Below are 16,046 nucleotides of genomic sequence, written 5' to 3'. Positions count from 1 at the left end.
TCAAACTCAGGTGAACTAACAATATCAGACATAAACTCTCTGAATCCCACATTGACAATGAAGTTCTAGCAAAGGACAATACAATGTTTCAATTCACAAATTACAGAAAACCAAAGTCCTAAGTCATGTTTTTTTTTCTATTTTGATAGGAGTTCATACAACAGTGGCATATAAAGTGCACATAAGAATGAACAAATAGTCTAAAAAATATTCATACTAACAATCAAGTTGCAGGATTAAGAGCACTTGCCAGTTGCAAAGAGAAACAAGTAAAAATGAGAAAACAAGAGTTGCAGTAGTAGTTTAGCAACAGTTGCGAATGAAGGAGAGCAGCGAGAACCTCACATCTCCGGAACTTCAGAGTTCACAGAAGCCTCGATGACTCCGAGCAGTGCTTGTAATGGAGGAGGCTATTGAACATTACCAAGATGGCTTTGGCTTTTAGCCAACCAAGAATAGAATCCAAACAACAAGAATTCAAAGAAAACAGAGCACTAAATAGAACTAGTGTGAGTGAGATAGAGTAGTGGCCATAGTCTGTCTAGGGGAATCAGGAAGGTGTTTATATAGTGTTCGATTCACACAAATAAACAATAAAACCCTTTAATTGAATCATAGAATAACGAGAGAATCTCATGCAACCCGATTTTGAATCTGACTAGGGCATAATCTAGCAAACCCTAGTTCATACACGGAATCAAAAATAGAGAAAAATCTCGTCAAATTGACCTCATGTGGCACTGTCTTGAGTATATTAACTCAAGAATATGGTAAGCATTCAGAATCAAAGCTGGTGATAACCTTCCCTAAATAAATCGGTAGCAAACGAACCAAATAAATAAATGGGGAAGTAACATTATTAGAGCTGAAAAAGGAAAGGAAAATATGGAAGATGTCCCTATCAAACTAGGTTTAGGCTAGGGTGAGGCGGCTAAGTTTCAGGAGAGAAGCAGAGAGGCGATGAGAGAAATGGTGCTAGAGAGGCGGCTGGAGGTGTGAAATGGGAATGAAGATTTGGGTAAGGGGATATAAGAAAAATAGGGAGAGCTATTGTGGGTCGTTGATCGTTTAAGATCATCAGCTGAGATTTTAAGGAGTGAAATTGGGCAGATAGTGGGTCATAGGCAGGTAGGAGTATTGGGTTGTTCGACTTTAGGCTCATGGAGATTGGGCTCAAGTTTTGGACCATATTTGGTCCGAAATTTAATCTTGCATTAGACCACAATTTCAAACACATGAAAAATTAATTAAAATAAATTTTAAAAATGACTAACAAAAATGATAAAATACTATTTATGAAATTAACACCTTTAAACTAGTAGAATATAATTGTAAAAATATAAAAATATTATTTTGACCTAAATAGCATAACAAATATAGTTATTGTAAAATATAGGCTATTATTGCATATAATATGTAATAGCATAAAAAATGCAAATGCAACTATAGGATGGCTCAACCCCAATTTTTCTCCGTAGGATGTCGTGATAAAACCTAGTCTCTATGACTGGGTAACCCTAACAAATAATAATAACTTGACAGAAACAATTATCAAAATTCTAAAACAAAGATGAGATTATTGATATAAACTTTCAATACATAACATAATCTCAACAGTACACTCTCCAAAATTGGTGGAACTGAGTCATAAGCTCTACAGAGTGTAACTAGAGTAACTACTACTAAGAAAACACTACAGTAAATGAGAATAAGGGAATGTGACTCTGAGGCCTGCGGACGAGGAGAATGTATACCTTGAAGTCTCCCAATCAGAAATTCAATCAACTTTAGTGTCTGGCACGGGCAGGCGTACCTAGATCTGCACACACAAAAATATGCAGAAGTGTAGTATTAGTATACCACAAAGGTACCCAATAAGTATCAAGCCTAACCTCAGTAGAGTAGTGACGAGGCCAGGTCAAGACACATACTAGGATATAAATAAGCAGTATGGAAAAGTAAGAAGGGAAAATAATGAAAAGCAAGATATAACTGATATGAGACAAGATAATAACCTAAACAAATACCGAAAACTAAGCATGGGTATACATAAAATAAGCATCTGAACAAAACCCAAATGATCATATACGGACAACAACTGCTAGAACAAATAAGAATTAAACAACAAGAAATGTTCCCACCAAAACTCTTTGCAACGTGAAATTAATAGAAGAATCACAACGAGGTACCGCCTCGTCTATAATGAAATCACAACTGAAGTACCGCCTCGTATAATCAAGAATCACAATCGAGGTACCGCCTCGAATTCACATTTTTCAATTTCAATCACAATCTTTCTTTATAACTCCGCGTGAGCCTTACATTTAAAATAGATTTTAAAAATAATATTTCCCAAATAGCGACACCGTACACGCACTTTATCCCACCTTATGACATTGCGTGGCTTGACAAAGTTCCCCTACAAGAAACACACACATAAGTCCTATCTTATACCACCATATGCACATTACCCCAAGCCTTATACTTCCGCATGCGCATCAATATCATACCACAAGTGCCCATATATCACAACTTGCCAACATCAACAACAATACCAATGTTTCCACAATAATAGCCATGGCTCCACCATAACGTATACAAGAATATCAAAAACAACAATGAATGTAAAATTCTCAATAAGATAAATATCTCAACAATAGCAAACTTTGCCTCAACGTGATAACGACTTTCACAACTTCAACACCAAATAACTCAACAATGAGAGAAATACAATGTAATGGCAGCATACATAGTCACTTTGAATGGTGTATAGGCTACTGTTGGCACCTTCTGATTGTATACAGGTTATGCATTACCTTTAGGTGCTTCATGTCTATATGTATAGGTTACTACTGGCAGGTACTACTGCATCACACAGGTACCTATTGGAGCAGTGTGTTTATTGATTACAATACACCAGTTCTACAAGGTTTTATGAAGGATCAATGCCGGTACTTAATATTACTAGTAGGTGTAATGTCTCAGATTAGTATGCTTTGTTATGTCATGGCATTATTTAGTGGTATTGACATGTATACATGTCCAATCTGGAGGTGTTATGGAAGTACAAGCATGTGCCTTATATTGCAGGATATAACACCTATCACTGCTTGCCTTTGGCTACTCTTATTCTATATATTCTGTTATTGGCCTGGACTATATACATCTTATGCAAGAAAGACATAATGGATACCTACATTGTTCATGAATTTGGAAATCTATATGAATACTTGGTCACTTCCAATTGGTGGTGTTGTTTGGAGATTCACATTTGCCTTGTCCTTAGGAACACAAAAATTGGCACTAGGTGAGAGCATTAGAGGTGCTACATTGAAGTTTTGCACTTGTCTTGTGGATACACACACAATTGTATATGGGGAGTTGGCTAGGACACTATTTGTAATAGTTAGCATTTCATATTTCATTAGCTTTAGCCCTAGTTTATCAGTTTTGAGATTTGCTTGGAAAAATTGTAAACTTTGGATCCTGGTGTTTGTGTTTTATATATATATTAGCCACTAGGCAGCCTGCCTAGTGGTATATTTGCTAAAAAAATTCACATATTTAAACATAGGATCCCTAAGGTCTCAACAGGGTCATGCTTCTAGCAGGTCATCATATTCAGGTAAAATCAGTAAAGGACTTCATAAGGCTTGAGAGTCAGGTTCACTTTTAGATTAACAATAAAGAGAAGAACATGGCATAACAAAACATGGTGTTATAGAGTCAAACAAGATACTTGTGATATTTAGTCAACTACACATCGACGAGCTTGAAACACACACCTAAATTATGCTCGCTGATCAAATATAGTATAGTATAATATCGTGTCCATGGAGATTGGATTTAAATAGTGTTCTCATAGTTTCTAGCTTGTTGCTATCCAAGACGATCAACAATTGAGATTTATATGATTTCTAACTAAAATTTAATAAGAATCTTAAATTGACTAATGACAGTTGAAGCAAGGAATAAGCAAAGAAGATTATCAACTGGAGAAGGTAGGCTTTTGATAGGATAGGTGCAAGATAACTGTTTGGGATCTAACTCTAGACAATTCAATTCTAATGTTCAAGTGAGTCTCTCGAATTCACTCAATTATTAGTTCAAACATTCAACAAAAACTACTCTCTCGATTAAGTCTTAACCTCATAAGATGAACAAATTTAAGCATGTGAAATTATGCAAGAATGCGTAGCGGATTGGTCTATAGGAGAACCTCTCTCGATTATCCTCCTAACTAGGTTTAATAATTGATTCAACTAGCCTCTTTCGATTACTAAGAAGAACTAATGAACTCAACCAACAATATAATGCAAAGATATCACAAGTTATGCCTCTCTCGATTACATGAACAAGTGAATATTGATGCAACAATTAAATCATCCAAAAATGCTTTAATACATCAAACTAGAGTAATAACCCACAAACAATCATCAATACATCAAATCTATCAAACCCTAAAGAGAACTACTCCATAGATATGGAGCAATTCATCAAACATATAATTAAAGTATAGAAAAACATAAATTCGATTCAAACTCAGGTCTTGAATGAGGAAGGAATGATAAAATCCTTATGCTTCTATTCTTCCAACTCCTCTTTAGCTTCCTTAGGTCTCAAGTATGACAAAAGGTCCAGAAAATAACATTTTTCCATGTATTTATACCAAGTAGGGTCAGGCCTAGACGAAACCACCTTCTCCTAGCCGAAAAAGGATTTTCACTCTGTAAAAATTACACAGGCGCGTCGCATGGGGCGACGCGCCATGCAGGGAATTAGTGGGGATTTCCAGAGAGCTCAACATCTGTCACGCAGCAGATAATAGGCAGCTGCCCCACATGCCGTAGCAGTGGGAAATTCTCACAGTACGGATTTTGCTTGCGTTTTGACGTCCAAACTTGGTCCTCGACACCCGAACATGATCTGGCTTAATCCCTTGGGATTTTACTCAGACTTCAAAGCTCCAAATAGCTCGAATTAGCTCCACAACATCTACATAGCTCGGAATCACTCCTACAAGACATAAAACACATAATAAGTGCAAAACACTACCAATTAAAGCTCAAACATGAATAAAGTATTGTGAATTAGAGTGCAATAAGCGACTAAAACACGAGATTATATCCTACCATCAACATACCACACTTAAACCATTGCTCGTCCTCGAGTAATCAAATTGCACTTCATATAGACACGACCTTTTTAAACAACTCTAATAACTCATCACACCAATAATAATTAAAACAGATTAAGTACAATACCATAGCATCCTTGCCTCAAGATTTGACTCAAAAGCAACATGAAATTTTTTATAACCCGCTCACTTACTCTAACACAGAGGTCAACGACATTACCTTTCCTTCATGAATCAAGTACCCTCACACAACAATAGAGAGTAGTTCCACAAACAATATAATTTAAGCACACTTAGGAACTCAAGATAGAAAGAATTCACTCTCTCATAAGTAACATTCATATGCCACAAAAGACGTATCATAGGCTTGCCCGTAGTGTACTACTCTACTAATTGAGCTCATTCGGTCAAGGATCAAGTAGGACTTTAATTGTTTGTAACGTAGGTTGTAGGATGGGTAGGATACTTTTGGATTTAAGAGTGACTACACCTACCTAAGCATTTTAATACATACAATTAACCATTTAAAACCCCACACTTATGTCAAGCCATAACTCCACCTTCACCTCAATATACATTAACTCCCACTTCTTTAAGCACAATTACATCAAGAGTTACCACTATCATGAAATTTTTTTTTTTTCAATCATACACTTTTTTTTCTTTTTCAATTCAAGTGGCTCTTACTTTTTCCAAAACATTGCACCTTTCTCCTTATTTCAATAGTTCCACTCAAAAGCCATACCAACCACCCCACACTTCAACTTTTACAAAGTTCATAAGAAATTTAAGTGTTCACGAGAGGTATAAGGTGCAAATAGATGGTCAATTCAAATAATTTGGTAGGTCTTGTCATGTGGTTGCCAAAGAAACAGGATTACAGGCTTAACGGGGTTAACTATGATACATAACAATTAGGTGGGTAATCATATCATTGGCTCGATAAAGAAAAACCTATATCACTTCCTAGACTGAATAAAACTACTATTTCGCTTTGCAAACACACGGGGCAAGTTCTACACATCAAATGCAATGCATATAATACCACAAAACCTCAAACATACATAGCGCATAACTCACTCCGGATCAGACTATCAAGACACTCTAGTCAAAGCAGTTAAACAAAGTTAAGATCATACAATTCAAGGTACTTGTACAAGAGTTAAAAACTGAGCCTAAGCATCACAACTAAAGCACTTACTATTCGCAAGACATAATAAAGTTAAGAGATGTTGCCTTCAATTCAAATCACAGCACAACATTTCCTACTACTCTACAAAACAAAAACTAACTACACCTGGTTCAAACAAAACCCTTGGAAAAGAACTGCGGCACGAAGAAAAACCAAGGGGTAATTATTACACTACCTATGAAAGCAAATCTTTTTGTCTTTTTCTTTCGACCTTAATCCCTCAAGAAACCTGTCGATGATATCCATCATCGGGAAAAATCAAAAAATTTAAAATTTTTATGTTTATTTTCTATCTCTAACTACTACAACTAACAAAAAGAAAGCTAATATACATACATACATACAAATATACCCCACCCCACACTTTAAGTTGTGGCATGTCCCCATGACACATAATTAAAAAGCATAAGGTAAAGAAAATATCCCTGAAAATCTAGCCGGGGTCTGAGTCGAAGTCGGGCTCCATTCCTCAGGCCCATACTAATGCACACATCCATGCAGATAGCTTCTTTCAGCCTTTTTGGGATACACCCCACACTTATCTTTCTCGCTCACTACATCCTTCTCTTTTGAGCCCTTCACTTTCCACTTAACACTCGCAGTTGGTTTTTCCTTTTGTGCCTCCTTTTTATACATCCATCTTGAAAGTCACAGTCTCCTCACCCACTCTAAGCATGAGTTTTCTCTAATGTATATCCAATATCGCTCTACCCGACGCTAAGAATGATCTTCCTAGGATGAGGAGGACCTCCTTGATTTCCTCCATTTTCACCACTATAAAATCCACAGGAAATACGAACTTATCAACACGAACTAACACATCTTCCATTATCCCCTCTGGTATTAAAGTCGTTTGGTCTGCCAGCTGCAATGATATTGATTCAGAACTTATCTCTCCAATCTCCATCTCTAATTTCCTATAAATAGATAGAGAGATTAAATTAATTGAGGCACCAGAATCACATAAAGACTTATCAAAATGAATAGTTCCTACAGAAAGGTATAGTAAAACTCCTTGGATCTCCACACTTTTGTGGGAGTTTGTTTTGTAATATAGCACTGCAATTCTCTGAGAGCTTTACCAATGAGGTCTCTTCTATTTTCCTCTTCTTTGTAAGGATCTCCTTCAAGAATTTTGCATAAGCAGGCATTTGTGAGAGCACTTTTGTAAATGGTAAGTTTACATAAACCTTTTTCAGCACATCTAGAAATCTCCCAAACCGCTTGTCCAGCTTTTCTCTGTATAGCTTTTGAAGGAAAGGTAGCGCACGCATATGCTCGCTCTCATCATGTTCCTCCCTTCTCAAAGTTTTTCCCTTCTTACTTTTCTCAGCATTTATCTGGCCCTTCTTCTTTTTATCAACATCATCTTGCAGTTGCTTCCTACTTTCTTTTTCAAGTCTCACATCATTTTGGATCGGGGTGGGATCTTCCAACACTTGCCCACTTCTTAAAGTTACAGCATTCACTATTTCTTTAGGATTTCTCTCAGTACAAGCGGGGAGAGTTCCTAAAGCCCTCTCAGATAATATTATTGCAATCTGTCCCACTTGTCACTCCAGGTTTTGAAAAGATGTGCCCAACTCTTTGATAGCTGCTCCATGGGCGTCCAGCCTCTCATCTGTCTTGATAATGAAGACCTTCATTAGATCTTCTAGACCAGGCTGAATGGGCTGTTGAGGCTGAAATTGATGCCTCTGCTGATTTTGGTATGCTGGAGCTCCTTGTCCCGGGGGCCTAGAGTTATTTTGTTGCCAAACATTTGCGTTAACCCTAGGTGAACTCCATAAAAACCAGGGGTGCCTATGACCCATTGCATTGAAATTGTAGTTTCCCACAATATTCACTTCCTCCGTTGAGTCTCGACACTCATGAGTATGGTGTCCTCTTCTACATATATCGCAAGCTGCGTGAGGCTCACTTTGTATCGAGGCTAAGGTCAGCTTTCGTATTTCCTTAGCCATAGCATCAAGTTGTACCTACACAGATGTATTAGCATCAACTTGGTGAATACCAGTTGATCTTCTTCTTTCAACACTCTCAGAGGGACACTGATTTGCATCTTGAGACAACTTATCAAGAATTGTAACTATCTCCTCTGGAGTCTTTTTCATCAACGGGCCTCCAACTGCATTACTCAATGTTCTATGCGAGGCATGTGTCAATCCATCCCGAAAGTCCTGGAGTTGCATCTAGAGTTCAATTCCACTATGTTCACACTTTCGAACTATCTCTTTAAACCTCTCCCATGCTTCAAAAATAGCCTCGGTCTCTTTCTAGCAGAAGTTATGGATTTCTCTTCTAAACTTTCTCGTCTTAGCTGAGGAGAAATATTTATCAAGGAATTTTCTTTTCATCTCCTCCCATGTTCTAATCGATCATGTGGGTAAGCTTCGAAGCCATTGCTTTGCATTATATTTGAGTGTGAAGGGGAATTCCCTCAAGTACACTGAATCTCGTGACATACCATTGTATTGAAAGGTGTTCATAATCTCCTCAAACTCCATTAGATGTGTCTTTGGAACTTCATTCATATTCTCTCTGAAGACACATTAATTCTATAGAGTTTGAAGCAACCCTTGCTTCAATTCGAAATTGTTAGCTTCAATTGGAGGTGGTCTCGTACTTGACAATCCTTGGTTGTAGACCGGTCTAGCATAATCGCCCAATGGTCTCCCAGGCAGGGGAGCTATATTTCCGAACTGGTCTGCAGCCAAGGGTTGATTTTGAGCAATTCTTCGACCCCTCTCTTCTTCATAGATGATCTGTGCATCTCTGATAGCTGCTTCCTCAGCATCCCGTGCAGCTTTTTCTCATTTTTGCGCTACCTCTCTTCCAGCCAAATCTACAATATCGTCACCGTTTCCAGCCATAGTTTCTTTGGTTGAGGATTGCCCAACCTTTTCTAATGTCTCGGTGAGATTTCTTTCCATCCTCAGCTATCGCAATTATTTTTCTATCTCTGGCTCGTATGGTAGCACTTCTTTTGTAGAAGCTCGAGTCATACACCAATCTAAACATGTAACATTCGCACAGTCAAAGAACAACAAACGTAAAAATATAAAAATAAAATAAAAGGAAAAATTCGTGAATTAGTACTACAAACTATTTCAAACACTATTGATTGCCAATCCCCGACAACGACGCCAAAATTTGACGAGCTAGAAACACACACCTAAATTATGCTCTCTAATCAAATATAGTATAGTATAATATCGTATCCACAAGGATTTGATTTAAACAGTGTTCTCGTAGTTTCTAGCTTGGTTGCTATCCAAAATGATCAACAATTGAGATTTATATGATTTCTAATAAAAATATACAAATAATCATAAGCTATTGACTAATGACAATTTAAGAAAGGAATAAGAAAAGAAGATTATCAATGGGAGAAGGTAGGGTTTTGATAGGATAAGTGCAAGATAATTGTTTGGGATCTAACTCCAGATAATGCACTTCTAATGTTCAAGTGAGTCTCTCGAATTCACTCAATTATTAGTTCAAACGTTCAGTAAAAACTCCTCTCTTGATTAAGTCTTAACCTCACAAGATGAACCAATTTAAGCACGTGAAGAAATGCAAGAATGCATAGTGGATTGGTGTTTATGAGAACCTCTCTCGATTATCCTCCTAACTAGGTTTAATCAATGATTCAACCAGCCTCTTTCGATTACTAAGAAGAATTAATGAACTCAACCAACAATAGAATGCAAAGATATCACAAGTTATGCCTCTCTTGATTACATGAACAAGTGAATATAGATGCAACAATTAAATCATCCAAAAATGCTTCAATACATAAAACTAGAGATATAACCCACAAACAATCATCAATATACCAAATCCATCAAACCCTAAAGAGAACTACTCCATAGATATGGAGCAATTCATCACAAATATAATTAAAGTATAGAAAAACATAAATTCGATCCAAACTCGGGTCTTGAGTGAGGAAGGAATGATAAAATCCTTGTGCTTTTGCTCCTCCAACTCCTCCTTATCTTCGTTATGTCTCAAGTATGTCAAAAAGTCCAGAAAATAACGTTTTTCCATGTATTTATACCAAGTAGGGTCGAGCCCAAACGAAACCACCTTCTCCTAGCCGAAAAAGGATTTTCACTCTTTAAAAGTTACACAGGCGCGCCACATGGGGCGACGCACCATGCGGGGCATTAGTGGGGATTTCTAGAGAGCTCAACATCTGTCAGGCAGTAGAAAATAGGCAGCCGCGGCGCCCCATGCACCGCGGCAGTGAGAAATTCTTAGACTACGAATTTTGCTTGCGTTGTGACGTCCGGACTTGGTCCTTGACCCCCAAACACTATCCCGACTTAATCCCTTGAGCTTTTACTCAGACTTCAACACTCCAAATAGCTCGAGTTAGCTCCACAACATCTAAATAGCTTGGAATCACTCCTACAAGGCAAAAAACACACATTAAGTGCAAAGCAGTACCAATTAAAGCTCAAACATGAATAAAGTGCAGTGAATTAGAGTGCGATAAACGACTAAAACATGAGATTATAGCCTACCATCACACATAGACAAGGTAAGTTAGATAGTGACCTCATATAAGCAGGGGAATTTTGCACATTACAGAACGAATTACATAACCAAATCAACATGTTGGTAAAGAAAGGAGATGGAAACATTGCATCAAAACAAGTTCAAACTCAAACATAAATCTAGTTTAGTATGTAGGTATGAAGTGATCATGCTTCATCTTCTAAAAGTGTCACTTGATGATAACATAGTGTCTAAATCCTAATTTTCATGGAAGGTAAGTTAATGATAGATTCATGTAGGCTTTACATAATCAATAGTGGCTCAAAGAGATTAAGGACAGGGATGTACTGCTGACGATCGCAAAACACACACTTAATTATGCTCGCTAATAAAATATAGTATAGTATTATATTGTATCAATGGGGATTTGATTTAAATAGTATTCTCGTAGTTTCTAGCTTGATTTCTATCCAAGATGATCAACAGTTGACATTTATAAGATGTCTAGCTAAAATTAACTAAGAATCAAAAGCTATTGACTAATGAAAATCGAAACAAGGAATAAGCAACGAAGGTTATCAATGGGAGAAGATAGGGTTTTGATAGGATACGTGCAAGATAATTGTTCGGGATGTAAATCTAGATAATTCACTTCTAATGTTCAAGTGAGTCTCTCAAATTCACTCAATTATTGGTTCAAATGTTCCGCAGAAACTCCTCTCTCTATTAAGCCTTAACCTCACGAGACGAACCAAATTAAGCACTGTGAAGATATGCAAGAATGCGTAGTGGATTGGTCTTTAGGAAAACCTTTCTCGATTATTCTCCTAAGTAGGTTTAATCAATGATTCAACTAGCCTCTTTCGATTAGTTAGAAGAATCTATGAACTCAACCAAAAATATAATGCAAAGATATCACAAGTTATGCCTCTCTCGATTACATGAACAAGTGAATATAGATGCAACAATTAATTCATCCAAACGATTCAATACATAAAACTAGAGTTATAATCCACAAACAATCATCAATACACTAAATACATCAAACCCTAAAGAGAACTACTTCATAGACATGGAGGAATTCATCACGAATATAATAAAAGTATAGGAAAACATAAATTCAATCCAAACCCGGGTCTTGAGTAGGAAGGAATGTTGAAATCCTTGTGCTTTAGCTCTTCCAACTCCTCCTTAGCTTCCTTTGGTCGAAGGTATGTCAAAAGTCCAGAAAATAACATTTTTTATGTATTTATACCAAGTAGGGTCGTGACAAAATGAAATCACCCTTTCCTAGCCGAAGTGGGAAACCTGCAAACTTATTCTTTTTCATGCGTCCCACCATGCATCGACGGTTGCGTCGCAGCAGTGCATTTTCTTACCATACCACAGAAACCCAGCCTCTCAACTTTTTCAAACTTCTGACGCAAAATTGCACTAATGCGTCGCACACTGCTACGCATAGTTCGTCGCATTAATGCATTTTCTCGGACTGTTGCTTCTTCCTTGATTATTGACGTCCAGAAGTGATCCTCAACCCGCGAACACGATCCTAGCTTAATCCCTTGGGCTTTTATTCAAACTTCAAAGCTCCAAATTATTTGATTTATCTCCACAACATCTACATAACTCGGAATCATTCCTACAAAGCATAAAATACGCAATAAGTGCAAAACACTACCAAATAAAGATCAACACAAGTAAAGCGCATTGAATTAGAGTGCCATAAGAAACTAAAACACAAGATTATAGCCTACCATCAACACCTCACACTTAAACCATTGCTCATCCTCGAGTAATAACACTACACTTCATATAGACATGATATTTTTAAACAACTCATCATACAAAGAATATTTAAAAACAGATTAAGCACAATACCTTAACATCCTCGCCTCAAGTATTGACTCAAAAGCACCATACATTTTTCACAATCCGCTCAATTAATCAAACATAGAGGTCAACGACATTACCTTTCCTTCGTGAATTAAGTGTCCCCACACAAAAATAGAGAGTAGTTCCACACACAATAAAATTTAAGAACAATCAGGAACTCAAGATAGAAAGAATTCACTCACTCTTAGAACAACATTCATATGCCACAAAAGATGTTCCATAGGCTTGCCCGTAGTGTACTACTATACTAATTGGCCTCATTCAGTGAAGGATCAAGTAGGACTTTTATTGGTTGTAATGTATGCTGCGGGACGGGTAGGACACATTTAGATATAAGAGTGACTACACCTCCCTAAGCACTTTAATACATAATTAATCGTTCAAAAACCTACACTTATGTCAAACCATAACTCCACCTTCACATCAATTTACATCAACTCCTACTTCTTTAAGCACACATAAATCAAGAGTTACCACTATCAAGGAATATTTTTCACAACAATACAACTATTTTTCTTTTTCTTTTCTTATTCAATTCAAGTGGCTCTTACTTTTTAAAAACAATGCACCTTCCTCCTATTTCAATAGTTCCACTCAAAAGCCAAACCAACACCCCACACTTTAACTTTTACAAAGTTCATAACAAATTCAAGTGCTCATGAGAGGTACAGGGTTCAAATAAATGGTCAATTCAAGCAAATGGGTAAGGCTTGAAATGTGGTTGCCAAAGAAACATGATTACAGGCTCAAAGGGGTTAACTAAGATACATAACAATTAGGTGGGTAATAGCATATATCTGGCACAACAAAGAAATACCTATATCACTTCCAAAACTAAATAAAAATACTATTTCGCTTTGCAAACACAAGGGGCAAGTTCTATTCATCAAATGCAATGCACAGAGTACACAAAACCTCACACACACATGGCACATAACTCACTCAGGATTGGACTATCAAGACACTCTAGTCAAAGCAGTTAAGCAAAGTTAAGATCATATGCTTTAAGGTACTTATACAAGAGTTAAAATCTGAGCCTAAGCGTCACACTAAAGCACTCACTATTCTCAAGGTATAATAAAGTCATGAGATATTGCCTGCAATTCAAATAATAGCACAAGGTTTCCTACTCCTAACAAAAATAAAAACTACTACACCCGGTTCAAACAAAAACCTTGGAAAAGAACTGCGGCACAAAGAAAAACCAAGGGGGAAGTATTACACTACCTAACAAAAGAACATATTTTTGTCTCTTTCCTTTCGACTTTAATCCCTCAAGAAATGTGTCGATGATATTCATTGTCAGGAAAAATAGAAAATTTAATAAGTTTTCAATTTTTTTCAATTTTGTCTATCTCCAACTACTACAACTAACAAAAAGAAAACTAATATACATACATACATACAAATCCCCCACCCCACACGTTAAGTTGTGGCATATCCCCATGACACACAATTAAAAAGCATAAGGTAAAGGAAACTTCCCTTAATATCTAGTCGGGGTCTAAGTTGAAGTCGGGCTCCATTCCTCGCGCACGAACCAATGCACACATCCATGCAGATAGCTTCTTCTCAGCCTTCTTGGGGTACACCCCCACACTTATCTTTCTCGCTCACCGTATCCTACTCTTTCTATCCCTTCACTTTCCATTCAACACTTGCAACTGATTTTCCTTTTTCCACCCCCTTTTCAACATCCATATTGAAAGTCACAGTCTCCTTACTCACAGTAAGCATGAGTTTTCTCTCATGTATATCTAATATCGCTTTGTCCGTCGCTAAGAATGGTCTTCCTAGGATGAGGGGGACCTTCTTGTTTTCCTCCATATTCACCACTATAAAATCCACAGTAAATACGAACTTATCCACCTGAACTAACACATCTTCCACTATCCCCTCGGGTATTAAAGTCATTTGGGCTGCCAGCTACAACGATATTGGTGCAAACCTTATCTCCCAAATCTCCTTCTCCAATTTTCTATAAAAATAGATAGAGGCATTAAATTAATTGAGGCACCATAATTACATAAAGACTTATCGAAATTAATAGTTCCTAAATAGCAAGGTATAGTAAAACTCTCTGGATCTCCACACTTTTCTGAGAGTTTATTTTGCAATATCGCGCTACATTGCTCTGTGAGTTTTACCACTGGAGTCTCCTCTATTTTCCTCTTCTTTGTAAGGATCTCATTCAAGAATTTAGCATAATAAGGCATTTGTGAGAGCACATTTGTGAACGGTAAGTTTACATGAACCTGTTTCAGCACATCCAGAAATCTCTCAAATTGCTTGTCTAACTTTTCTCTACATAGATTTTGAGGGAAAGGTAGCACAGACATATGCTCGCTCCCCTCAGGTTCCTCCCCTCTAGAATTTTCTCCCTTCTTCTTTTTCTCAGCTTTCTTTGGGCCTTTCTTCTTCTTGTCATCATCACCTTTCAGTTGCTCACCACTTTCTTTTTCAAGTATCACATTTTTTGGGATTTCTTTCAATATCAGCAGGGAGAGTGCCTGGAACCGCCTCAGATAATATTTTTGTAATCAGTCCCACTTGCTTCTGCCCCATGTACTTCAAATCTTTCATCAGTTTTCACAATGAAGGCCTTCACGAGATCTTCTAGACCAGACTGATTGGGCTGTTGTGTGCTTAGTGTGTGTTCGTCTTTGTGTGTTAGGTGGGAGAATTGAAGACCCATTCTTATAGTGCCATTTAAGGCCTTGGGGTTTCAGATTTCAAACTAAGATATTTGAGAGTGACTAATATCAGGTGATGCAAGCACGATCGAGTAAAAATTAAAAATGAACAGAGGGTAAAGATCAATGAGAGTTTTACCTGAGTGGAAGACAGCCATTACAGGCGAGAAGACCATCGGACAAAGACCAAAAATCCATAGGTCATTGCACTTGTCCTCTGGTTTTGAATAAACATCATGAGATGCCTATGCATGCCCTTGATTTCGTTGCAGCATCAAAGGATTTAAAGACTTGAAGTTTCATAGTTTCGTCTAAGTCAAAAGACTCGAGATTTCAAATTCACATGACGAAAAGGGGGAATATCGGCAATATTCGCGGAGTCAGAAGGCAGGAAGAACGATTTGGGGTAATTGTTTGCATCCTTGCACGATTTAGTTCAAGGTTTCTAGGATTGATGGGTCTGGAGTTTGAGAGAATTGAGAGAGGAAAAGGAAATAGGGCGGTTGGGATGGCAGGGAAATGATTTTTAAGGTTTTGGTAGTTTAGGTCATCTCTAGGGTTAAAGTCAATGGAAGGGATCTGGGCCATTGATTCTTTAGATCAACGGCCCTGAAAATTTAGACTT

The 16,046-nt window shown here is 37.3% G+C and overlaps 1 protein-coding gene across 1 annotated transcript; it reads right to left on the bottom strand.

Annotated features, from left to right (window-relative positions):
* Positions 1–7,014: 7,014 nt before the first annotated feature.
* On the bottom strand, positions 7,015–9,262 carry LOC138902868 (uncharacterized). The gene is made up of 4 exons (XM_070190769.1): positions 9,158–9,262; positions 7,970–8,308; positions 7,359–7,870; positions 7,015–7,246 (listed from the first exon to the last, which is right to left on the bottom strand). The coding sequence occupies exons 1-4, from the start codon at positions 9,260–9,262 to the stop codon at positions 7,015–7,017; spliced, it is 1,188 nt and encodes a 395-aa protein (XP_070046870.1).
* Between the last annotated feature and the right edge of the window lie 6,784 nt (positions 9,263–16,046).

The sequence above is a fragment of the Nicotiana tomentosiformis genome, chromosome 12, assembly GCF_000390325.3.
Source record: "Nicotiana tomentosiformis chromosome 12, ASM39032v3, whole genome shotgun sequence".
In the NCBI taxonomy this organism is placed as follows: domain Eukaryota; kingdom Viridiplantae; phylum Streptophyta; class Magnoliopsida; order Solanales; family Solanaceae; genus Nicotiana; species Nicotiana tomentosiformis.
This window is presented reverse-complemented; position numbering and strand designations above follow the sequence as displayed.

Coding starts and splice junctions, on each gene's coding strand:
- LOC138902868 (XM_070190769.1), bottom strand. CDS start 9,262: ATGGAAAGAAATCTCACCGAGACATTAGAAAAGGTTGGGCAATCCTCA. Junction 8,309..9,157: donor TAGATTTGGCTGGAAGAGAG/GTAGCGCAAAAA, acceptor ACATCTGTGTAG/GTACAACTTGATGCTATGGC. Junction 7,871..7,969: donor GTCTAGAAGATCTAATGAAG/GTCTTCATTATC, acceptor CAAGTGGGACAG/ATTGCAATAATATTATCTGA.